The 26723-nt window shown below is 40.2% G+C and overlaps 1 protein-coding gene across 1 annotated transcript in view; it reads right to left on the bottom strand.

Annotated features, from left to right (window-relative positions):
• The window catches only part of LOC139649507 (CUB and sushi domain-containing protein 3-like), a gene marked incomplete at its 3' end in the record, with an annotated part of 287088 nt that overhangs the window by 96267 nt on the left and 164098 nt on the right, over positions 1-26723 (bottom strand). Inside the window, exon 3 of the mRNA XM_071525930.1 lies at positions 5264-5376. Coding sequence (XP_071382031.1) covers positions 5264-5376 — 113 coding nt within the window. The remainder of the gene's footprint in view (positions 1-5263; positions 5377-26723) is intronic.

Below are 26723 nucleotides of genomic sequence, written 5' to 3'. Positions count from 1 at the left end.
AGCGTATCAATAGAATAGAATAGATGTCCTGTGGAGCTGTTTGTATTCAGTTGACATTGTGAATACAAGCCAGTAATATCCAACAATATAAAAATCCACCAAAAGAGGGAGTGAAAGCGGAGAATGAGGAGGAGAGGAATGAAGAGGAATAAGGGGAAGGAGGAGGAGTAGAAGAAGACAGAGGAGCAAGGGGGAAGAAGAGAAGAAAAGAGAAGGAATAGAACGAGCAGGGAGAGGAAAGGAAAAGAATAATTCTTCAACAAGATCGTGCTGAGAAAGAACAGTGTGTGTGTGTGTGTGTGTGTGTGAGTGTGTGTGTGTGTGTGTGTGTGAATGAGCGTGCACGTGTGTGTCTAAGTGCTGTGATCATCTGTGATTCCGTCTCATCAGCACAATATCAAACCGCCTCCGACATCATGCTAAATAATACATCACTCTCTTTCTCTCTGGCTCTCTCCTTTTCACACATGCACATGTACACACTCTATGGTATGTGCCGGTTCATGAATTAGATATGACCTGACAGTCTTCAGAGGAACAGGAAGAAATGTTCAAGGGGTCCGCCGATCACATCAAAGTGTATCCCGTCAAGCAGACCGGTGCACAGACAGGCTAAAGAGAGGCTCTACCTTTGCCCTGCCAATCGTCACCTTCCCTCCTGGAGTAGGATCATTCAAGGAACTTTTCTTCTTTTCAAGGATTCTTTTTTTTGTGCACTGTGGATATAATGTGTACCTCTCTATGTGTACCTCTGTTTTTGTCGCAGATCCTCAGTGTGTGTGTGTGTGTGTGTGTGTGTATGTGTGTGTGCAACTGTGCAAGCCTCTCTGTGTGTGTCTCAGATCGTCTGTTGCTCACTTGAAAGGCTTGAATTTTAGCACTGAACAATTTCAAAATGTCCCTCCATGAGTTTTCCTAGATTCTTTGCCTGTACAAACCAGTGTTGTAAGATTTTCAAAATCACGTCAGGAAAAATCCTAGTGCTAATGATGATATCACTGGTTTGGTAAACCCTGCTTGTGGGTGATTTTTCGTACAGCTCTACCCAGAGAGGTGGAGATTCAGCACGACAACACTTGCCCCCCTTCATAGATTCCCATCTAAACCATGTTTTAATTTAATCTGTAAACCAAATATAAATAGCTTTCATAACATAAAATAGTGACAGGTAGTAATGTTAGCAAGTTAGCTGTAGCCTGCAGGTAACCAGATAGCTGTATGGTAGTTATAAAGAATTTGGTTTACTATCCCACTGAGCAATTTTACGTTGATTAGACGTTTAAAACACGTCTAAATGGCCCATAGCCGTCTAGGCTAAATTAAGTTGAAATGGGGTTGAAAAGTGAAAGTTTATTAGATGTCTATACATAGACAAAATTATCCTAGGCTATATGAGAGCTACGCATAGACGCAATGTTGAAATTACTTCTTGTGCTCAGATAATTATCTTGCAGGCTAGTCTACAGGACTTCTCTGGTGCATATTTTTGGTATTTACAGATGTTTATTCATTGTAATAATGTATTTACTGCTTGGTCTAAAATAGGTCTATACATAGCCGTAATGATCCTGGGCTATATGAGAGCTAAAGCATAGACACGACGTTGAAATCACGTCTTTTGCTCAGTGGGATCATTCTTGCTTAGTTGTAACTACATCAATTGTCAGATTGTCATTTGAATATTATTATCGTTATCTACAACCATCATAAACTATTATGTAATTTATATTAGGTCTTTTTAGAGAGGTTTACAGTAAGACTAATGGCTATAAAAAGGTCACTGTAATTACAAGGTATCATAAGAGGCCTGGAATGTCTCTATTGTTTCTCTGTTATATTTCAACTCTGACTTTTATTGTATTTATACTGCAATAGAAGAGAAAACTTTGTTCTACTGGGTAGAGTTAATTTATACTTGCAAGCCTCATTATAACAGTCAAAGAAGTCAGTAAAACTCACTCCTCTGGTAGAAATACTATCTTTCAGCTAATTGAAGAGCCAGCTATTGAATTAGCTTCATTGGTAACGTGGCCTTCTATCTGCTGGCAGGCACAGGACTCATGGCTTTGAAACAGGAGTGAGAGGGAAATAGGAAGAAATAGTCCTTGCAGGCATGAATGACACCTAGGATGAAAACAGTGAACTACTTTTCAAGTAGTTAAGTATTTTAGTGTAATTGAAAAAATAGAGTTATGACTGAAAATTAGGATGGTTTTACAAGCAATACAAGCAAGAATGATGTTGAGTAGGAAAAAGTTTTGAATCTAATAATGGCAAGGCATTGCTTGCTAAAATCTAAGAAATCTCTCCAATAAGAGGTTAGACAAAGGGATTTCAGGGAAATGTAACTATAAGCTCACCTCTTTTACCAACAAAGAATTTTTGCAAGTGCAAAGTGTGGGTCTGCCACTCTCTTGTACACTTACTCACACACACAAACACACACACATACATACAGTAAACCAAACAGCTGAATGTATCAGCAGCAGGGGCTCATATAAGTCCCCTGGATGCTCTCACTGAGAACAAACTCCCTCTCACACACTCACACACTCACACACACACAGAGTGAACATGGGCCAAGGATCGAGGCGAGACTTGTGCCACTGAGTGAATCTGGGACGACTGCTTGGACATTGCATTTACAAACACACACACACACACACACACACACACACACACACACACACACACAAACCAGACACAGCCATGTGTGCAGGGTTAAGCCAAGGCATTTTCCAGCCAGTGATATCATCATTAAGGGGAGCAGCAGACAGACACAGACAATAAGACACAAACAAACAAACAAACACACACACACACACACACACACACACACACATGCACACACACACAAGCACAGCACACGCCCAGGCATGCAGAGGCACAACCTGGGGCATACACAGAGACAGTTTAGCAGCGTGTCATATCATTTACAACAGCAACCAGCTGTGACAAACATAGACTTGACATCCACAGGGTGTAGTGTGTGTGTGTGTGTGTGTGTGTGTGTGTGTGTGTGTGTGTTTGTGTGTGTGTGTGTACATGTATGTACACATATTGTGTGTCTGTTCCTCTCCTCGCTGCTTGTGTATGTGTGTGTGTCTGTGTGTGTGTGTGTGTGTGTGTGTGTGTGTGTGTGTGTGTGTGTGTGTGTTCATCGGAGAGTTGGCTAACAAAATAGTTACCAACATACAGTATATTCACTTTAGATAAAATGTGAAGCCAGCCACAGCAACTTCAGTTTCTTGTACTTAAATTAAATCAAATCTACCAACAATATAAATCTTTGTTTCACCACCTCTTCAACTGAATAATCTTTAACATTTCCTGAAACTTACAAAGCATCCTCAAAACTATCAAGTTAACAAATTAATGGGAAGCCAACTGTAACTCGCTGGCTGGCAGTTTCATGTGATGAATATCTCAGCAAAACACCGATTTGGTTGGGCACCCTTGTACTCTATTTAGCTTATCTGTGAAGCTTCAAAACAGTGGAAGGCTCATTTGATAAATACCTCCATTTGATAGAGATTTGTTTCACAGCTGCAAAGCTTTTAAGGTAGATCGAAATGGAAAACAGAAGATATTTTTAATACACTGGGTGTGGCCAATGCAATGGGAGTGGTGCCCCCAGTTTTATTCTGGCCTCAACTATGTCCAGTCCTGTGCCAAGGAAGAATCTGCAGGTTTTCATTCCAACCAAACACTACACCATCTGATTTAACTGATTATCACACTTTCAACCACAGAGAAAGAACTAATCTGAAATCAGCTGGTGTAGTGTTTGGTTTGAATAAAAACCTGTAATGTGACTCTGTAATCCGTTTTTAGTACACACACTTTTTATTACGTATGTTGTTTTCACGCTATCTAGTGTAATTTTAGCTTCTTGCACAAACTATGACCTGTGCTACCTTGGTAACAGTGAGTGTCCTGTAACAATCCATGATCCACTACTATTCAGTATTAGTATCCCAGTGGAATACGGGACTACTGAACTAAATGCCCACAACTACCTTTCTACCTCTATCATACAGAAGGTCACTGCTGCTACTGAGTATGTGATGAATAATTTTATAATAAAGACAAGTTTGCCCACCGTTGATTTTGTATTTTAATTGTTTTGTGTTGATTATGTGCATTATCCACTGTCTAAATGTATGTCCTTTGCATGACACGTGAGGTCCTGTATGTCCTTGTACCATATGGGTCAGAAAGTTCAGTCACCTTGTCAGCTGCTGTCACCTCAAAGCACCATTCAGCGAATACCAAACAGCTACATTGTGGACTTGTTTGTTTTGTCGCTTCGCTCAGTGTCATATATGTGCCTCCGGTAGACTGTTTTATGCTCTTCTGTTTTATGCTCCGGAACAAACTGCCTCATTGAGGACATCAAAGTTTTGCTAATCTAAATCTAATCTGTAATCTTTCATGCACACAGGACACGGTGCTGGAACATGGTAGGTTTCTAATTTTAACCACCACTTCAGGTCATATCTCTTCTACCAGCTGTGAAAATGGTACCACTACTTCTGTATTTGAATAAGAAAAGCATCTCCGTATAAATACAGTATGCTTTCAATATCTGTGGCCAGCCTAGAGACTTCAGTCCACCTTAGCATTTGGGGAAAAAATCACTAGAAAATTCTCCTGCACACCTATATGGCTTCAATAGGCTCTCATGCTGGGTTAGACTCTGCACTTGCCTTTCTCTAACTCTCTCTTGACTGGGGAAGTTTGACAGCCTCCCTTGCTGAAAAGGGATGTACTTGTCGCCTATTAGTGAGACCTCTCCTACACTGAGGGGATGGGGTCAAAAAACTTTGGATTGAGTTCAGAACACGGTGCTTCTCCTTGAAAAGTTTCTGAGTCTGAATGGCCCCCCTCAAAGGACTTGTGAACACACGTATACTGATTGTAAAAATGCAGAAATCATTTATGTCCCCACCAACAAAATGGAGTAAAATGTAATCCTTTGTTTTAGCTCACTTCTGCAGTCATTTTGCTGTGGCTTTTCTGCATCCCTCTTAGTAAGCAGTAGCTCAAATTCAATTGGAGGGAAAAATGGGGCAACTGAAAGTGACTCAGAAACAAGCAAAACACAGCAAGCAAACACACACACACACACACCCACCCACTGTTGTGTGCTCCCTTTGTAGCTGAGTTTAAATCCATGTGCAGACACTGTAAAATCACTGGACAACCTTCACACATGCATGAACACATAAACACACGCACACCCACACACACAGTTTCTTACCTTCATAGTTGAGTTTGAAGCCATGCGCAGAGACAGCAAAGTCACTCGTCAACCTCAGAGAGAAGACATTTCCTGTACTGGTGACTGGGGGAGGAACCTGGAAGCCTGTTAACCTATAGAAACAGGGAGATTAACGTGTTAACGTGTTGAGATATTAACAAACTGACATGTTAAATATTCAGGGAAAACACCTCCTCAGTTGTTGGCTAGAGCAAGGACCTGAAAGCCTGTCAACCTATAGCATCCTAGAGATTAACATATTCATGTCTTAAGATACTAACAAACAGACAACATTAGCTAATTAAGAAGAAAAACATGCTTCTTGTACTGGAGAAGAGCCCAGAAAGCCAGTCAGTCTGTAAGAAAATGGAGACACTATGATAGACAGACCACTTTTCCAAAATAGACAGAGAGATATGAATAACATAGAATACTATACATTAAAATGCAAGGAGGTTCTTCATATAAATCAATCAGAGATTAGTGATGCTAACTGTATCATTCAGGTGCGTGTTTTATTCAGCACAGTCAAAAGCCATGTTTTCGATTTTCCAAAAGGTCAGTCACACTTTGACATTGGCATGTATTCCACAATTCTTTGTTTCCTTTACATAAGACTAGAATTGGTGGTCAGAATAAATATGCAAAAACAATCTTGGCAAAATCAGATGTCAAAGTGTAAAATCTCAACATCTGTGATGAAGATCAGTTAGCTGCTATTCAGGTAACCTCAGTAGTTCAGAAACATCTACTGCTACGCTGACATCTTATTTTTTTGATTGATTTCTCAACTGCTAGGATCAAGTCCTAATGTTAATCCTTCATATCACATGGCTCCATTAACTTTTTGGCATTAACGTTGCTTGACTCCGCCTCCTTTTCTGCACGGCGTGTCCTATTTACAGGAGCAAAGAAATCCTTCCCCTCCTCAAGAAAAGCAGGGAATGTAGGAAGGGACAATATGCCAGGGTTTGTTATGTGACATGCCTACCTGCATTTCATGGACTTTCTAACCATATGTTGTCATGTTATTTGCAATGTCAAGTCTTGACTTTATTTTGATGTCAGCTGAACCTCAGTGCTGGCAGGCAAACGGTGCCGCCTCTAAACTAAAGTTAGCTAACCTGTGATAGCAAAATAGATCACCATATAGCCTACATAAACAGTGAAACAGGAGGCAAGTAGGAAGGCTACTGTTAAAATTGTACTGCAAGTTTTTCAGTTTCCCTCCCCATGTACGCTCACACACTGCCCAGCTGTGCATCGTCCCTTCGTACTTTACAGATTCCTTGAAGTAAAGGAGGAAGAAGAGAGAGGTAGGAAGGAAGGGAAGGCCAGCTTTTCCGTCAGGTATGGAGCAGAGCCAAACCTCCTTGCTGCCGCTGCGACACATTTTTTTCTTGTCCTGCAGCTACCATTCTTCCCCTCATTTCCCCTCCCTCCTTCCTCCCTTTCCCTCCCTTCCTCTTTCATCTCTCCTCCTCCCCCTCTTCCCTCAATCCACTCTTACCTTCCTTTCCCCTGGCATTAATTCACCTAACTCTCTCTTTCCTCTCCTCTCCACTCTGTCTCATCTCCTACTGCCCCCCCTCTTCCTCCTCTTCTCCCCTCCCTCTGCCATCCTCTCTTCTCTTCTCTCTCTCTGGCATTTATCCACCTAAATCTCTCTTTTTTTCCTCCATCATCTTTGCTTCTCCTCATCTCTCCTCCTCCCTCACACTCTCTCTCTGGCATTCATACAGCTAGCTCTTTTCCGTCCCCCTCTCGCCTTCCTTATATTTGACTCTCATCCTTTCATCTTCCCCTCTCTCTCTCTCTCTCTCTCTCTCTCTCTCTCTCTCTCTCTCTCCCCTCATTTCTACTTCCTCCCTTCTTTTATCTCTCCTCTTTCCTTTCTACCTCTTTTATCTCTCCTCTTTCCTTTCTACCTCTTTCATCTCTCTTCTCCACCTCCCTTCCAGCCCTCCCTCCACCCTCTTCCTCTTTCCCTCCACCCACTGGCATCTCTCTATCTCTCCATTTCTCTTTCTCCCCTCCTTTCCCGCTTGGACAACACATATTGTGGTACCTTAATATGTGTTTTGGCATTGGCATTTTAATTGCCTTATTCAACTATTTTTTATTATTAAAATTAAAATAAATTAAATATTTTTATATTTCTCCGTCTCTCTCTCTCTCTGTCTCTCTCTCCACACCATTTAATTTATTAAGCTTTCTATCAACAAAAACAACCTCCGTTCCTGTAAGAACCTGCCCTCCCTCAACCCTCTATCTCTCCCTCCTCCCAACCCTCCTTTCATCTTTTTCTTTTCCCTCTCTACCTTGCTTTTATCCTCCATTATAGACCTGCGTCTTCACCTCTCCTCTCATCTTTCCATCTCTCCATCCCTCCTCTCTATTTCTTTCACCCTCTCACCTTCTCCTTTTCTTTTCATCTCGTATTGTTCTCTACCCTCCCCTAACCTCTCCCCTCATCTTTCTGTCTCCATCCCTCCTCTCTCTTTCGTTCTCTCACCCTTATCCCTACTTCCATGCTCCTTTACTTGTTATCTTGAATTTGTTCCCTGCCCTTTCCTAACCTTTTCTCTAATCACTCTATCTCTCCACCCTTCTCTTCATCCTTCCACTCTCTCACCCCTTCTTGTGCCCCTCCATTTCTCTAGTAATTTTGCCCCATCTCTCCTTTTCCCCCCTTTTCCTCCTCTTGTGTCTGTTTTCGCTGCCCCTTCCTCCCATCTCTACTCTCATTCTTCCTGTAACTTACTCCCTTTCTCTGTCTCTCTCTCTCTCTCTCTCTCTCTCTCTCTCTCTCTCCAACATCTAGTTCAATATCACTCTAAGCACCAACGGTAGCCATCTCCTTTAAAAGCCCCACAACCATTTCTTTAATCGCTTTCTCCATCCCTGATCTATATCTCATCTGTATTTCTCTCTTTGCCTATTCTGTCACTCTCCCCTCATCTCCACTTTTTTAAGCTTTCTCTTCCTCGCTCTCTCTTCCCCTTTTCCTGCTTGCCTTTCTGTGTTATTTCCTTGCCCTCCTTCACCTTTCCTTTCCCCATTTCTCTCACTCCATTTTTTTTCTATCTCTTTAGAACCATTTTCTTTAAGTGCCTGCACACCACTCCTTCTGTCTTTTTTCTTACCCCTCCTTCCATCTCTATCACTCAAATATAACCATAGTTTCCCTGAAACAGCTACTTTGGGAAATATCAAATAGACATACATGCTGCACACATTCAAAAGACACACAACAAACATACAACACAAACACACACACTACACATCTATTCTACATAACTCTGCTGTGCCATGGAAACATAACAACTCCAGTTTAAGTGGGTTTGAGTTGAAGGTTTACATTGTCCCTTACGCACCAAGTTCAGTGGGCCTATGGCCAATGAAACCCAACCAAAAATTGCATTTGACAGCCATTGATAGAGTTAGGAGTTCCATTCCCTGTGTATCTCTAGAAGTTAGAGGTTACCTTTCCCATTGGGGCCACCTATGCTAAACAATGTACTCATCAAAAGGAGGTGTCATTTGTATTCACTTCATTATTATTCAGTAGGGCTGCAACTAACGATTATTTCCATTTTTGATTAATCTGTTGATTATTTTCTCGATTAATCGATTCGTTTTTTGGTCTATAAAATGTCAGAAAATGGTGAAAAATGTCGGTCAGTGTTTCCCAAAGCCCAAGATGATGTCCTCAAATGTCTTGTTTTGTCCACAACCCAAAGATATTCAGTTTACTGTCATAGAGGAGTAAAGAAACCAGAAAATATTCACATTTAAGAAGGTGGAATCAGAGAATTTTGACTTATTTTTCTTAAAAAATTACTCAAACCGATTAATCGATTAACAAAATAGTTGGCGATTTATTTAATAGTTGACAACTAATCGATTAATCGTTGCAGTTCTATTATTCAGTGTAGTTTAGGAAGGTTCATGGCAGCATATTCTGTCAACATGTGTTGCTATCAACACATCTTCACATTTTATGTTGAAAAGACATGTGATGTCCCAAAATGCACTCACTGATGAAACTAAAGAAAATAACAGATCTTTTTTAAACAGTGTATGCACTCACGATACTGTAAGAAGCTTTGGATAAAAAAGCAGCCAGCATAAAAAAGCAAATATTATGTTCTGTAAATAAACCTCCAACCCTCCTCGTCTTTCCTTGCACTCTCTCTCTTGCTCTCTCTCCAATATCTTATTTGTAATGCTTCAGTCCTGCAAAAACGAACTTTCAGCACACATGCACACACAGACACACAGACACACAGACGCACACACACACACACATACACAGCATACTCTATTGCCTGTGTAACGGTTTATCTCTGGATTTATGGGTCTTGAGATTTATGAGGCAAAACCAAAATTATTTTACAGAGTGAAAGAGAGAGAGATGGAACGGAGGGTCTCTGACATTCAAGGTCTATTCCCGTGGGAGTGTGTGTGTTTGTGTGTGTGTGGTGTATAGAGTGAAATCACATTAGCAAGTGAATGAAGAACTAGCTAATATCAGCAGAGTGCTTTCTCCTTTGAGAACACACAAACACACACACACACACACACACATAAACAGAAACACACAAACACACTGAAACACATATACACATACACACAGACACATACACACACACGCCATTCTCTTTATTTTCTCCAAAAAAGCAACCATGCAGTCTGGCTAATGCGATTGTGAGACCCCCCTCTCTCTCTCTGTCTCTCTCTTTCTTTCTCTCTCTCTCTCTCCCTCCCTCGTATCTGATGGTCTCTTTATTGCCAACAGGGAAAAGAGATTTTTCATTATTATTACTACCATGAAAGAGAGAGAGACAGGGGTGGTGAGATAAATAAACAGACAGAAATAAGAGAAAAGAAAGAAAAAGAGAGGGAAGAGAGAACACAGTAAAGGTTTTGTGTTTTGATGAAAAATAATTTAGCAGATCAAATCATATGTGATGTGAACTACATAATTTACCAGATCAATGAGTGATCTGATACAGACCTTCAGGCACACAATCACATCTGCTAGGGATGGGATGGAGTTCAGTGGCGGTGGTGTGTGTGTGTGTCTGCCTGAATGTGTGTGTGTGTGTGTGTGCCTGCCACGAGTCAGTGGTGCCACCCACCCCAGGCAGGGACAGCTCCACTGGTAGAGTAAAACAAATGGACCTAAACTGCACCACAGGAGACCAATTTCATGTTTCTTAACTGTGCATGTGTCCTGTGCACAGCTATGTGTTTCTTTTTAAGGTGCTGGTGACTGCAGGAGTAAACAATTTCCACAGGTAGGATTGTTCACTGCATACTAAAAAAAACTAAAATTACTTATTTTTCTCTTAGCAATCTTTTTTTATTCCGTTTGCAGATCAAACAACGTGTTTCAAATGTGTACATGCTGATAGCTTAATGAAAATGGATATAAAAAAAGAATGCTAAAAGAAAAAATCAGTCAGCTTATTTTCTAGTGTACGGTGAACACACCTACCTATGACCAACTTCATGTATGTTTAAATTTATATGTCCCATGTCTAATGTCTACCTTTGTCAAGCCACCTTCCCTACATTTTCCCCTTTATCTACCCTTTGTGCTTTATGTAATTCCTACTTTTGTAATGTAATGTGTCATGAATGTGTTGCAGAACAGGAACCTGCTGTAAAACATGTTTCAGTCAGGCCAATCTAACTAACACCTGTAATCTTACTTTTAAATATTTCCTATATAATAAAATAAAATTATATGAATATATGGACACTCTCATCTGTATAATTTTTGCTTCCCCAATTCTGAGCCAAAAATGCCACCAAAATTTACAAATCTAAATGCACAATTCACTAACCATGCGCAATGAGCGCAAATGTGTCTAATAGCGCTGGTCAAAAAATAAAACCTCTTTGCACCTGTCATGGTCATGCATATGTAAATTATATGTATCATTATTATTCCCACAGGATAGTAATTTGTGGTGAAGGTTCAGTACACTAACGCTCCCCCCAATGATTATTATTGTAGCACATATAAGATCATTTGAATGGTGGCACATATAACATCCTTTGAAAAACTTTGTGCAAAGAGATCAGTCTGGCCATTAAAAATGACTGCTATCATTGCAGCAAGATGCGGGCATCATTGCCAACAAGTCAGGCAAGCAAGGGAGAGAGTATTTGTCCTCGAATCTCAAATCGGATCACAGAATGTTCCAATTTTGAAGGGCACTTTAGGGTGCAGAGGTGCCAGCCTTTGTGAAATAGTCTTAAAACTGAACCACAAACTTTCCGCAGGTGTAAGAAAGGCCAGACACTGCTGCAAGAGCTTCAGAAACCAATTTCATTATCATCTAATATATTAAAAACAAATTAATTTATCACAGAACTACTTGATTATGTATTGTTGAGTTAATTAAACTCAGTTGATTTCTACCAGGCTGCTTGTTAAATGGAAAACAGAGACTTAGTTGCCAATTTAAATAAATCTTTTCTCATCAGGAGTAGCAGTAATAGCAGTTGAATATTAGTGTATAACTTTAAAGTTGTTTATTTCCCCTCAGCTACTGTCAGTATGTGTGTAGCTACCAGTCCCTAACCACCAAAGTAGCTGTACCAAGAGACCACTGGGCGGGTTTGTCTGTGAGCTGGAGAGACAGAAAATGTGTACATCTGTTTTAGTCTATGAGTGTGTGTACGTGTATTATGCTGTGTTTGTTTGTGTTTTATTGAGTGGGTGCTGACCCAATGCCTGACCTCACAGACCAAAATGCTCTGAACAACTTCTTTTTCTCTCCATCTCCCTCCATCCATCTTTCTCTTGCCTTCCCTCCCTCCATTTACCTCTTCCTTCCTGGCTCCTTCCATTGGGAGAAGGGTAACTGTGTCAATTTCCTGACCATTTACTTTCCTTCCACCCTTCCCTCTCTCCCGTGAGGCAGGTAGCTTTCTGCATGTACACCAATAAAACTCCACTGCTTCTCTTCACACCTCTCTGTTTCTCTCTGTGTCTCTCTGTGTGTCTCTCTCCATCTCTCTCTCTTTCTGTCTCTCTCTCTCTCACACACTCACAGCAAGCATACAGTAGCCAAGACTAACCCACAGCGCATTATACTAGATCCCTCCACTTTGAATAACTACAGACCTGTCTCAAAACTTCCATTTTTATCCAAGATCCTAGAAAAAGTTGTGTTCAAACAATTAGTACCACATTTGACAGATAATAATTTATTCAAAATATTCCAATTTGTCTTTCGATCTCTCCACAGTACTGAGACTGCTCTTCTTAAAGTCTGTAATGACCTTCTATAGGCTGAAGATGCTGGTGAGTGCTCCATTTTAGTTCTTTTGGACCACAGCGCTGCTTTCAACACAGTTGATCATAACATGCCCATTAACAGACTAGAGAGGTGGGCAGGAATCACTGATGTGGCCTTAAACTGGTTCAGTTCCTATCTATTTAATAGATGTTTCTCTGTGACTATGGCTGGCTCAGGTTCATCCCCCACAAATATTCTCTATGGTGTCCCCCAGGGTTCAATTCTGGGTCCCATTTTATTCTCCATCTATATGCTCCCTCTTGGTGACATTATCCGCAAATACAATGTCCAGTTTCACTGTTACGCCAATGACACACAGCTCTATATTCCAATCAGACCTGGTGACCAGTCTAACATAGCAACCCTCCACAAGTGTCTTGCTGAAATAAAATACTGGATGTCAGACAACTTTCTCCAATTAAACCATACAAAATCTGACGTCATTGTACTTGGTCCCCCCGCAAACAGAACTCAAATCATGGCAAACCTAGGTGAACTAGCAACCTATGTTAAGTCCTCAGCCAGAAATCTTGGTGTAGTTTTTGATCAGGACTTGTGTTTCGAACCCCATGTAAATAAAGTTGTTCATTCATGTTTTTATCATTTGAGAAATATAGCCAAGGTTAAGTATTTTATTTCAGCCACAGATCTGGAGAAACTCATCCATGCTTTTATTTCCTCCCGCCTCGACTACTGTAACTCCCTATATACCTGTCTCAGTCAGAAATCAATCCACCGCCTACTGTTAGTTCAAAATGCTGCAGCTCGGCTTTTAACTCAATCCAAAAAATGTGACCACATCACCCCTGTTTTAGCATCCTTGCACTGGCTGCCTGTTTATTTTAGGATTGATTTTAAAATTATTTTAATTACTTTTAAGGCCAGGCATGGGCTGGCCCCTCCCTATATTTCTGACCTTTTATCCCCCTATGAGCCTGAGATCCTCTGGTAAGGCGTTACTAGCCATTCCAAGGTCTAGGTTGAACACCAAAGGAGACAGGGTGTCAGCATGTCTGACATGCTGTCAGGGCCCCTAAAATTTGGAACAATCTACCAGAGGAGATCAGGCTTGCAGAGTCAGTTCCCCGTTTTACTTCACTTCTTAAGACACATTTTTATAAAAAAGCTTTTATTGTGTGATGTTTATTTTTATTTTGTATTTTATTTTGATTTGTTTCTGTGTTATTTTGACTGTTGTGAAGCACGTTGTTACCTGTATTGAAAAGTGCTATACAAATAAAGTTATTATTATTACTGATATGTCCAAAAAGTCTACGCTACTCAGGAATTAAGAAGAGCTACCTAATTTTCAGATTGTTGCCTATGCATTTTTAAAATGATACAAATGGTTTTCAATAGGATTAATGGGTGCTGCTCAGCACATAAAGTACCATGGAAACCTTCAATTCAAAACCACTAAAACTGGAGGCTTTCATGCCAGAGATATGTACATTAGGGGTGTGCCATATCGTATCGCTCACAATAATACCAGTATAATTTTGAATATGATGAAAAAAAATCATATCGTGATAATGGCAATATTCCGACTTGTTGAAATAATGACGTCACACTGTTACGCTGCGTAACAGTATGACGTACGTTACGTGCGTAACTTACGCACAGTAACAACAAGCATGGCTAAAAGCGGCTCCATGGTGGAGGAGTTTATTCCAAAAAGGGGAGCGACTTCAGTAGTGTGGAACTGGTTTGGTTAGAAAAGAGCAGATGTACAACAAACCACGGTAATATGTAAGCAGTGCAAGAAGACTGTAACAACAAAAGGGGGCAATACATTGAACTTATTTCACCACCTCAAGCAGAAGCACGGTTCAGTACGAGGAGAGCCAAAAATCCCGCGAGGAGAGCTCAACAGCTACTGTGAGTTCAAAACCAAGCAGACAAAATACATTGGTTCAGCATAGCATGGCCAAATCTTTGGCAAGCTGTACTCTGTACGACAGAAAAAGCAAATGATGTAAAGATATTACCGAAGCCGTCACATTTTGTTTGGCTAAAGATATGATGCCAATCCAAACAGTTGAGAAGGAAGGCTTCAAACAGCTTATTAAAAAGCTGGACCCTACTATTTATATTTTATACAGAATCTGAATCTCACTTTGAGTTACTGTTGTTGTTTACAAACTAAAGAACTAAGAGATCATTTTTGTTTAGTTTTTACTGAATATTTGAAGGCAAACTGTTACGTTTATGCTGACATATAAAACTATAACACTTATTTTGTTGCAATTGTATGTTTTTGAAATTAATAATACAATATTTTTCAGTATTTTGTCATATTGTCAAGAATATTGTTATCGCAGAAATACTGAAATATTGTGATATTATTTTAGGGCCATATCGCCCACCCCTAATGTACATTAGGTGTGTAGGGTTTGTGTGTGTGATTAATGTGTATACTTGTGGTTGTTAGTATGTGCCTGTATGGTTGTAGTAGTTGTTTATATGTTACTTTTGCAGAGGTGATGCTAAACAAACACTGCCAGTGTTACAGGTCCCAAGGGGTTGGGATCCCATGAACAGATGATAAATGTTGCTGTATTTTACAGGAAAACAGGGGGAAAATGAAGACAAGAGAGGTAAGTGTAGTTCTTCAGTGCTGCCCTTGTCAACTCTTTATTTGACAATAAATCATGAATCATCTCCTTTTCACTTTGTCCTTTGTATGAAAATAATAATAATAATTCAGTAACAAAAAAACTTATTGGTACCACAGTACATCTGGGGGGTATTCCATCAACGCAGCTAATGAAAGCCGCGCTTACTTGAAAAAGCCCGGCTTGAATTAACGTCGACTCTCACTGATGGCTCAAGCCGTTCCACTAACACAATCCCACATTGTGCGCGCGCACGGAGTACATAAGCAGCCCAGAAGTGTCGATTGTCGAAAAGACGATATATGTCGCAAAAAGGAGGGAAAAAGAGCGGTGTTCTTCTCAGCGGCTGGAATTATATGAGTTATATAGAATTATACGAGGAATATAAAGGGTCATCACCAAAAAGGGCAATACTGCCGCAATCAACAAAACAAGGGAGATGGCTTGGCAAAAAATTGCAGACAGACTAAATGCGTAGGCTAAGTTATACAAGCCTACTTATTGTTTCATTTGTATTTATTAATAAATGAACATTCAGATCACTAGATAGCCTACAGTAAGGCTGTGTGGCTATATTATCAGTAGGCTAGATAATATCAGATGCATGTTTAAAATAATGGTGTAGGCTAACTTAGGAGAACCGACATAACTACAATGCATTTACTGTTAATTAGCCTAATTCGTTGAGATGTGTGAAGCCCCTCTGACCTAGTGACCCTTGGCCTATATTCATTCTTCACTGTTACATCTCAACAGGAGCCATCTCAATAGCCAGAAACGAACGTGGCAACAAGTGAAAATTAAATACAAAAAAATTTTCCAGAGTGGTAAGTAGCCTATAATGAAATGTGAAATGTATTTGTTAAAATAGTTGTTGAGCTGTAAATATGTACCATTGTAGCCACCAAAAAAAAGACGGATGCCACTGCTACTGGTGGGGGAACTCCACTGACTACTACTACTAGCCAATCAGAGGCAGAGTAGGGCGGGTCTTCGCGGGCTGCGGTGGGAAATGAAATAAGGTGTCTTTTTTATCTAACCTCATGTTCTTTTTAACTCTTTTTATGTTCAGCACTTGGAGTTGCATTTGATGTATGACTTGTGCTATATAAATAAAGTTTGACTGATTGATTTTGGAGACAGTGAAAGTGGTAAGACATGATTTTCATGACTTATTTTTATTAATACGGTCTTTGGATCTAAAGTAAACACGTACATTCATGCTTGGTCACATTGTGAGAAAAAGGTCTGAACTTATGTTCCCGAACACGGACATGACATAAGTGATGCCAGCGTGAAAATACACCTGACGGAACTGTCTTTTGGGAGTCTGTTTCTGCCCGTCGGATATTCTTTGACACACAGCTAAATTAAGCTTGACAGATAACCTGCTACGGAGCAGGTTAGTTCTGCGGTATAAGTTACCATGGTTACTGAGCAGGGAATCATACAAGCCACGGTAATGGAACAGAACTCTCACTTAAGTTAGCGAGACTTATCGAAATAAGCCAGGCTTTTCCTTTATCCTTCCTTTATCTATTCCTTTATCCGCCTTGATGGAATACCCCCCTGTTCTATTAGGTAACCACATTACTATAGCTACATATATACATACTATAGCTATAGCTATAGCTTCTTTACTTTACAGCAATAAACTATAGTTTAACACAGTACAATCAGCGTTGCTATATCTTCCATTGGAATTACCTTGAATTCTAAGTCTGTACCTGAGTTACAGTAGACATCTTGATTGAAAAATCAATAATGAATAAAACTGGACAAAACAATAATGATACAAAAGTGACTTGAGGTACCAAAGAATGAACAATTCCTTCCTTTAAATTTTCTGTGAACTGTATGGCAACCCATTTGGTAAAAGCTAACCTCCACATTAGAACCAATAGGCTAATCAGTATACTAGCTAACCAACATACCATCAAAACATATTACTTATCTAACGGCTAACAACTTAGCACTATGCTAGCGGACTTTTGCATATTCATTTTACACCCTAAACTCACCTCTAGATATAATGTATAGTGGTGTGTGTCAGTATTCCCCTCTACAAAATAATGATGACAGTATAGAATACATTCATAGGACCGAATTTAGGTCACTAAAACACACAAAGAAAATAACGAAAATGCGGGCCGCCATCTTGCCTCATCCACTTCCATTGTAAATTAGCGCGGTGCTCTACCTTCCATTCACCTAACTAGCTTAATGAAAAAGTTCATCTTACACGATGTAACTTACAAATAAACACTTTTTTTGTGGTGTCTGACACCTTAGATTCACCATCTAAAAGTGTGGTTTGATACTGACCTGTATTTTACAGGAAAACAGGGGGAAAAATGAAGACAAGAGAGGTAAGTGTAATTCTTCAGTGCTGCCCTTGTCAACTCTGAGGCGACGGCAGCTTCCTAAACCTACATTGCGCTGTGGAAAGGACAGAATCTACAGCTCCTCCCTGTGGTGTAAACTAGAATTGCATTCATTTAAACCATATTGAAACCAGATAAAACAACTATTAAAACAGATAAAATCACATTAATATAGGCCTATAAAAAATGTGACTATACATTTAGTATGTCACACCAGGAAAAATAATGAGATAAGATGAAGGCTGTGAGGATACCTAAAGAAAATGTATGTTTTTGCTGATGGAGGGAAAGAAAAGGAGAGGTAGTAGAGTGGTAGACTTCTGGCAGAGTTTGAGTTTTTCGACACAAACCCCAGAGTGGCGAGATGAGGCAGGGCATGGGAAAACAAAAAAGGTAGGGAAGAAAAGTGGTTAAGAGAGAGAGAGATGATAAAATGGGAGGAGAGGTGACGGGAGAGAATGCTCTGCTCTTTGAGGTAACTCTGTGCGCAAACCTGATGAAGGCTGGAGGCAAAACATGTTGTTTGCTCCATTTAGGTAATAATTCAATATCATAATTTCTCATCTATCAATAGAATCATACTGTGAGGGAATAATGATATTGAGTTATTATACACAGTTCTGTCGTCTTAAGTAATGATAAAAAAAATACTCTGCAACAAATATCTGCAACAAATATTTTGTTCACATTGCCAAGACCTAGTCTAATTACTTTCAATGTGTGTTAGAAACCTTTTATTGTGTTGATAATTATTCCTTTCACTTCATTCAGTTCAACATGTAATGGAAACTGCAGTTCATCTTCTATTCATTCTCAGTTATTTTTTACTGCCATTATTCACAACAAATTTGCATGAAAGATGGAAACAAAAATTGGAAACACTTACTCTCAAGGTTCTATTAATGTCACTGCACTGAAAAATACTGTATGAATGTGCAAACGTATATGCAAACATGACAAAAGGTAGTGCATTAGTTAGGAATGTTTGCTTACTGTTACATGTAATTTTAATAGTAAACATAACAGAATGTCACATACTGTTGCCTGTGATTCAACATATTTTGAAATATGTGGGTTTCATATTGAATTCCATTGCATATAACTGTGTTTATTACTGTGTTATTATATCATTACTATTGATTCATAAATGCTATTAATTGTCTGGTTTCTGCCCTGTCAAAATATAGACTGTGTCTGTATGCAGATGATACTGTAGTGTACTTGCATGTTAGAAGTTACCAGGGAGATGGTGTGCCACCTTTATAGGAAGATATTACAATCAAAATCTGTCTCATGAAGATGAATGGAATGAGATTGTTACTTTGAAAATATAATTCATTACAGATTGCAGTTTTCATAGTCTAAATGACTTTGGGCTCTATTTTCATGAATCAATGGCGTATAGTGCAAAAGCACAGTCAAAGGCGTGAAGGGTGGCAGACTATGTTATTACTATGGTATTTTCGCGGAAATGGGGTGGGATTAAGAGGAATACATTATCAGTAGTTGTGGTAGGGGCTGTCGTCAATCACGACCAATCAAATCACCTCTTTTCCTGCCCTTTATGTACAGTGCACTCTGTGCCACAGCGCACTCACAACAGCGTTCTTTGGTGATGGAGAGAACATTCTGGAACAAATCTGCCACAAAAGCTTCTCCCAAGAGGAAACTGATGTCCTTGTGCGGGAGGTCCAGAATCGCCACAAGCGAATACGCGGCACCTTAAATAAAATTAGCTTTGGAGGAGAGAACAAATTTGGTTACCGTGTTGGTCTGGTCCTTGGAGAACCATTGCCCAATGTAGGAAACGGTTCAATGATATTAGGCAAAGAGCCAAACAAAGAAGTTGGCGGTGAACCACAGGGACAGTTTGCCTATGGGAGGGGGGCATCCATCAGGCCAGTCGCAGACATTTATAGAAGAGAATGCCGCCGCTTCCACAATCCCCAGCATGCGTCATGGCCACATGTATATATAGTTAGAATGAATGAAAAACATATCTTATTTTTTGCTGCTTGAGGGATTTATATCAAAGTCAAATTGTCCAACATATCATCCACATTTCAACATCACGAAAATAGGGCCCTTTGTCCTTTCAAACACATGCTAACCACCTCTCCATCTATCAAACTCCACTGCAACATTGTAAATGTAATGTTTTGAATGGCAAAAGATATTTACTTCATTTCTTGTTCATCAGTTTCTCTTATTTCAGAGCTGTTTCATCATGTGCAGTGTCTAGTTAATATTCATATCATCATCAGACACACACACACACAAACACTCACAAACACATCTAGATAAATCACAAACCAATCATTGTTAATCATCAGTTAATTTTTATCAGAATTTCTCGGGCTAACAGTGGATTTCTGGCTTTGGATTGAGCCTATATTCCAATTAGATTCACTGTCCAAATACACACACCATTCACTTCGACTCGATGTGTATCAATGTGCGTGTGTGTGTGTGTGTGTGTGTGTGTGTATGTATCAATGTGTGTGTGTTCTCATATGTGACAGTTATTGGGCAGAGTGTCTAATTGCTAATTGCCAGAGTAAAATCAGATAATTTTAATTTCCATCCACTGATAACCCTGACACCTTGAGTGGTGTGAGGGAAGGTGGAATGGGAAGAGAGGAATATGTTTGTGTTTGTTTGAGTGTGTGTGTATGTGTGTGTTCTTGTATTTTTATATTTATGAGTAACAAATATCCTCCTCAAGGAGAGAAGGATGAAGAAAAACCTCCAAACTGAGGACATTTTTCTGGTTTTGACTTCTTTGAGGGCTTAGTTTAGGCTTAGGGTTTGGGTTTAGAGTTAAGTTTAGAATTAGGTTTAGGTTAGCGTAAGGGTTAAGGCCATCATCATGACATCACATCTAATGGAATATTCCAAATCAGTAACCTCGAATTATGTTCAATTACTTTCCCTCCAAAATCCATACAATATTCAGTTAGCCAATTTATTCCATAAAGGAAAGGTCATGTTTGATCCCTGCAGCAGCCATGTGTACTGTCAAAGAGTCCTTGAGCAAGACATTGAACTTCCTATCTGTTCACTCAGACGTTCACTGTGCTTTAGTGGTGAGGATTGAAGTACTGTAATAATCTGTGCCATTTCCATATAAATGAAAATGCTAATCTCTATTGCCCATACCTTCAGAAATTCAAACTTCATCAACAAAAAATCCAAGAAAAAGACGTCACAGTACCAGCGACACAGTTTGAGTGATCTCTGGAAAGCCAAAAAACCAACCAAAAAAAATGAATAAATAAAACTGAATGTAGTCACAAGTATAGCAATACAAATGTGTGTGTGCAGAAGTGAGGTTTCAGATGCAAACATCAAAGTTCAACTCATACATACACATAAATCCACTCTATGGGTGATTTTTACATGAGAAACATATTTGTCAAAGGGGGACATTCAAACCAACAGTGAAATATTCCAAATGACATAAAAAAGGGCATCTTCCTCTTTAGTAAAACTGTTATTTCTCCTTTCTTTCCTTTCCTTTCCTTTCCTCTTCTTCATGTCCAGTAGATTTATTTCCTCTACCTGTGTCCAAAGTTCAGGGTCTGCAGTCAGTGATTGATTAACAACATTAGACTGACTGACTGACTGACACACACACACACACACACACGCACATACACACACACACACACACACACACACACACACACACAAGAGTCATTCCTCAGGTTACATTACATGTGGTCAATAGCCACTGGTGTGTCTTGTAAATCAATCACTCGCTACCCACCCTGAACTCTGTGTGTATTTCTGTGTGTACCAGTGTATTTATGTGTGTGTAAGTATATTTGTGAGTGAGTGTGTATGAGTGGGGGGTCCTTGACCATGGTGGCATGCTATCCATTAAATTAGTCACACACGTAAATTCAGAAACACAGACAACCACACACACACAAACACACCGGCATAGGCCTCTAGCCAGGTCACCCTTACAACCCACTCATTGACTGTCTTCATCCATCACACAGAGAGAGAGAGAGAGAGAGAGAGGGAGAGAGACAGAGAGAGAGAAAGAGAGAGAGAGAGAGAGAGAGAGAGAGAGAGAAGAGTTGCTGGCTTTCAAAGTCCCTAAAATGTACGATAAGCTGAATAAAATACTTTATGTACACAGAAAAAGGCAGCGAGAAAGAATCATTGTGTGTGTAATTGTGTGCAGCCAGTGTAAGGCCACAACATTAAAAAATGAAACCATATAACATCTGATGAGGCAAAGTGAAACTGAAATATTTAACCATAACACTGAATCAAAGAACAAATATTCTGACTCAGTGACCTCTGCATACACACAGAAGGTGCACACACACACATTCACAAAAACACACACACACGGCAGACCTTTTCAACCCTCCTACACATATATGCATGAATGCACACAGACACAAACTCACAGCGAGACCAGACTGAGAGTCGGAATGGGAGAAAACCAATTTCCTTCCAGCAGATAGCATCCACTGCTGCTAGCAAGGCTTTGTCTGTGTGTCTGTGTGCATGCCTGCCAATGGGTGTGTATGTGTGTGTGTTTACGCGAGTGTGTGCCTGCCTATTTGTGCATTAGCCCTCGTGTGTAGTCTCTCTGTTTATCTTACCGTGTGTCGGCGGTGTGTGTGCATCTACCTGCCCGTACGTGTGTGTGTGTGTGTGTGTATATGTCAGTCTGACCGTATGTGTGTGTGTGTGTGTGTGTCACTCTTATTGGCTCCCTGCAGTGCAAACATCCATTCCTTCCAATCCCCCTCAGCGTTGCTATGATGCCCAGGGACGATAAGCCTCTTTGGGGCACAGAGTGAAGGAGGAGGGGCCTGGTCCTGGAGCTCTGGAGGTGACAGGGGCCATCGCTGCTCTCTGTGCCCCCCAGGAGAGACACTCTGACTGGGGTTGAATAGTGGATTAACCTCCCTGTCAGCCGCAGAGGCTCCAAGACAAACATGCAGAGACGGGGACTGACAAGAACAGACGCACATTAAAGACCCAATCCATAATTGCAGTATGGCGTATTGCTCCCCTTCTGGCTTTCTTTACATAATGACTTAGTGGGTTAAAGACTAGTTTTTGTCTCCCTGAGAACAAGGGTTTGCTTTTGATCTTTGGTCTTACATTGAATTTTGAGGCTGTAAAAGTCTTGTTCAAATGTATAATTGCTGTAAACACTAGAGTGCATTCTCTCCCTTAGTATTTATCTCTCTCTCTCTCTTTCTCTCTAGTTATCTATAGTGAGGTTTCTGGTAGAAATTAGAGTATTGTGTGTGTGTGTGTGTGTGTGTGTGTGTGTGTGTGTGTGTGTGTATGTGTGTGTGTGTCTGTATGTGTGTGTCTGTGTGTGTGCAGCTTCTCAGGCTTCTGATGACTATAAGCTTGACAAATTTTGAGAGAAGTTTGTACCAAATAGGAGCATGCCTTGGTGATACCAAAATATATCAGACGTGCAAAAGGATCTTTCATTTCTCACTCTGCCGTATACTAGGTAATAACAGCAGACACGCTATAAAAATAATCTAGAAATCGAGAGACATGAAAAGGGTCGAAATAATTCTGTGACAACACAAGATATTGACTATATATAGACATGTAGAGGTGGGCTAAGCGTGAAAAACACACATAGGAAGCAGACTCATCCCTGCTGGCTGAATCGCATCCAAATTACGTACTTTTAGATCATCAGTGAACCAAATCTCAACATCTATTTTGCATGCTTGGTTTTGTATTGTATATTCTTTGTTGTAATGTCATCTGTGTCAAGTTTTACATATTTGTCTGTCTCCATCGTCAAAAGACAGTATAAGGGTGAGAATAATAAAATAATTGCAATGCTAACAGGCAGAGAGCGAGACTGGTAGCAATGCCAGTCAGTATCAGGCGAGGTATTATGAAGTGGAGTAGTTTTTGTGGAAGGAACTCGGTTTTCCTCACATGAGACTTTTGGTAACAACTGCAAACTGTTTCTTTCTATTGTTGAAAAAGGATTTGTTGGTTCCAGTATTAGATGATAAATGTACTACCTTTCTTTCTGGTCTCTCTCTCTCCCCCCCTCTCTCTCTGTCACACACACACTCTTTCTGGTCTCTCTCTCTCCCTCTCTGTCACACACACACTCTTTCTGGTCTCTCTCGCTCTATCTCTCTATCTCTCTCTCTCTCTCTCTCTTTCTCTTTCTCAGGCAGATAGATAGATAGTGAGTGTTGCCCCCCTGAGCTAAAGCTTGTTTAGGCTGCTGGCTACCCCATCACTTACTATTAGACCTGACACGCATACATAGAAAGAGGCAGACAAACACACACACACACCGAAAGAGACATACACACACCAAGACATACACACATGCACACACATTAAGGTGGGACACACACACACATCCATGTGTGCGTGCACGCACACACACACACCTGTATTTTGTAGATAGGTAGAGACAGATTGCAAGTGTCTGCTGGCATTTAAAGGGGAGGTGTCAGGGCTGACAGCACCTTAAAGGGACGGTCGTTAGAGAGATATATGGATGGGAGAGGACGAGAGCGAGAGAGAGGGACAGGATGGGATGGGGGAGAGAATAAGGGAGAATGCAGGAAGAAATGATGGAGAGAGGAGAAGCACACACACACACACACACACACACACATGTTAGGACCAACAGCAGAGAAGACTGGAATTCATCTATCCTTAAAGAAAATGTGTGTTACAAAATACATTTTTGGGTGAAATAATTAGGAAACTTGTCTTTACTTCAATTTCCATATTTCAATAGCTTATACAATGTAATGCAATGCTTAATTGATTCACTTGAGTACATAATCAATCAATTATGTATCACTGTGATATTTTACTGGTTGATCAAACTCAATGTCTATGGTGAATAATTCTAAAAATAATAATAATAATTCTAACCAATTTACCTACTACTTCCTAAAGACCTGCAACCCATTCAGATACCTGGGATAAGTAATAGTTTTATATTCGTCTGTGAGTTGAGGTTGAGCCCCCTCCATTTTGGGCACAAAGTAATCCAAATGCAGATAATAGTAACTTGATCACATTCATATTTCCAGTATGTGTATGGCATAATAATGTTGAGTTGGTAGGGAATATTACAACCTAAGAGTGTTTTCACCGTGCTTGAATATTACATTTACAAATTAAGGTTGGAAAGTATAACTTTAAAAAAATGAGAATCATGAAAATCATGGGGTGCACCTTTTTTTTTATTTTTCTGTGTCATGTGGGAACCACATTTTGAAGGAGCTGGCGCAAAACTGCCAAGCCATCATCACTCAAAATAGCATCCAGGCTGTTGACACAAACTGCGGCAGCTCAGTAGATATATATAGTGATTTTAAGATGTGATAGCTTTGTCCTTCCAGCACCCACACCTATTTCAAACTTTTCTGCATCTGGGTGTAGTTGTTTTACTGTATGATTGTGCGAAGTGATAGATCAAATCTCTCCTTGGTAGACCTCACTATAAGGGAGCTCTATCTTGCTAGGCAACTCTCTGTAAAATGGCTTCTTTTTCAGTGAGACACTTGTTTGCTAGAGATAATGTTGAGTTTCTTTGGAATGTTGGAATCTAGAGGTCAGCTATTGATCTCATGGTTACCTTAACAGTTTTTCATATTTCGTCTAGATAAACAACCTTCTTTTGTGTGTGTGTGTGTGTGTCTGTGTGTATGTCTGTACTGTGGTGTTTAACCTTGCCTGCGGTAATGACTGGCTCTTTGACTCCTTCAAGGCAACAAAAGACAGCACAACACACAAAGCGTCACAGAGACAAGCCATACACTCCCAAACACACGCGCACAGAAACTCAATCACATGCACACACATAAGCACACACACACACACACACACAAACAAACACAGATGTACAGGCACACGCACAGATACAAACTCACCACCTACACACGCGTGCACACAAATGCTGGCACTCACCCACACGTACATGCACACATGCAGCGAGTGGCTGAACAATAACATGGCTTGTTGCCGGGGGGCTTTTTGGCCTATTTTTTTCTTGTTTATGTAAAATAACTGTTATGACAAACACAAAACTGGAGGTAAAAAAAAAAAAAAAAAAAGACAACAAAACACAAAGACACATTCCCTGCACCCTCTTGTGTTCCCTGTGGGAAGTCTCTGGATAAAACAAAATTAACTGAATGAGAGAGGAGGTGATCATCATAAGTCAAAGAAACACCAATATAAATCATAATCAATTATATTTTCAGAAAATAATTATTTTCTGTTTTTACTGTTTTTTACTGTTTTTCCTTAAAAGCACCCTATCTACTTTAACTCTGTTTCATACTATTTATTGTGATGTATTCTATGAATTCATTACAATAGTCAGCCTAAAATGGTGAGTTAACTCTGTTCAGTAAATAAAAATATGGGTAAACTGGGTTTAGGTGGTTTACCCTCCAGTGCTGCTCCATCCTACTGGAGTAGAAGATTAAGTTGGTGAAAAGATGAGGAAGAGGAAGAAAAAGAACTGGGAGGAACACAAGGCAGGTATTTGGGGATATATACCATACAGAGGATTTTCCACAAATTTGAGCAAATTTTGCTTATCATGCACAGTATTGTGCAGAGCTCTGCTTAGCCGCTCAATCCCCTCACCTTCGCTCCACTCCGCTCTCCTCTCGTTCAGCTCCTGATTTGCGCTCCAAATTCGCTCCCTCCTCTCCCAAAAGTAGCCTATCATTTTAAGTTTGGCATCATCCACATGAATCAATGAAAAGAATCTTACTCCATAATTTAGGAGAGCCCTTCCTATTGTGTGGACACTGTATGTGGAAAGACTGGTTTTGTGCACAAGACGATAAACTATATCATAGGTCCAGGATTATGATTTAACAGCCCTAGAGATGGACTGACGCTCACCGTGTCTCTGCCTGCAGGAGGCAGAGGGCTCGTGGTGAACAGTGATGTCGTGAGTGAAATGGAGCGGGTCGGAGCACCAACATTTTAAACTTTTATATATCCGCTCCACGCTCAGGTTAATATATGGCCGCTCTGCTCCCTGCTTAACTCCCACTCCACTCCACTCCATGCTCTGATACCATATATATATGGTATTTGTGGACAGATGGGATGTTTGTTAGTTTTAATATCCAGA

The sequence above is a fragment of the Centroberyx affinis genome, unplaced genomic scaffold (genome assembly GCF_046629955.1).
Source record: "Centroberyx affinis isolate AG114_WGS23_722 - 3 ecotype Tasmania unplaced genomic scaffold, CSIRO-AGI_Caff_v1 ptg001366l_1, whole genome shotgun sequence".
NCBI lineage: Eukaryota > Metazoa > Chordata > Actinopteri > Beryciformes > Berycidae > Centroberyx > Centroberyx affinis.
This window is presented reverse-complemented; position numbering and strand designations above follow the sequence as displayed.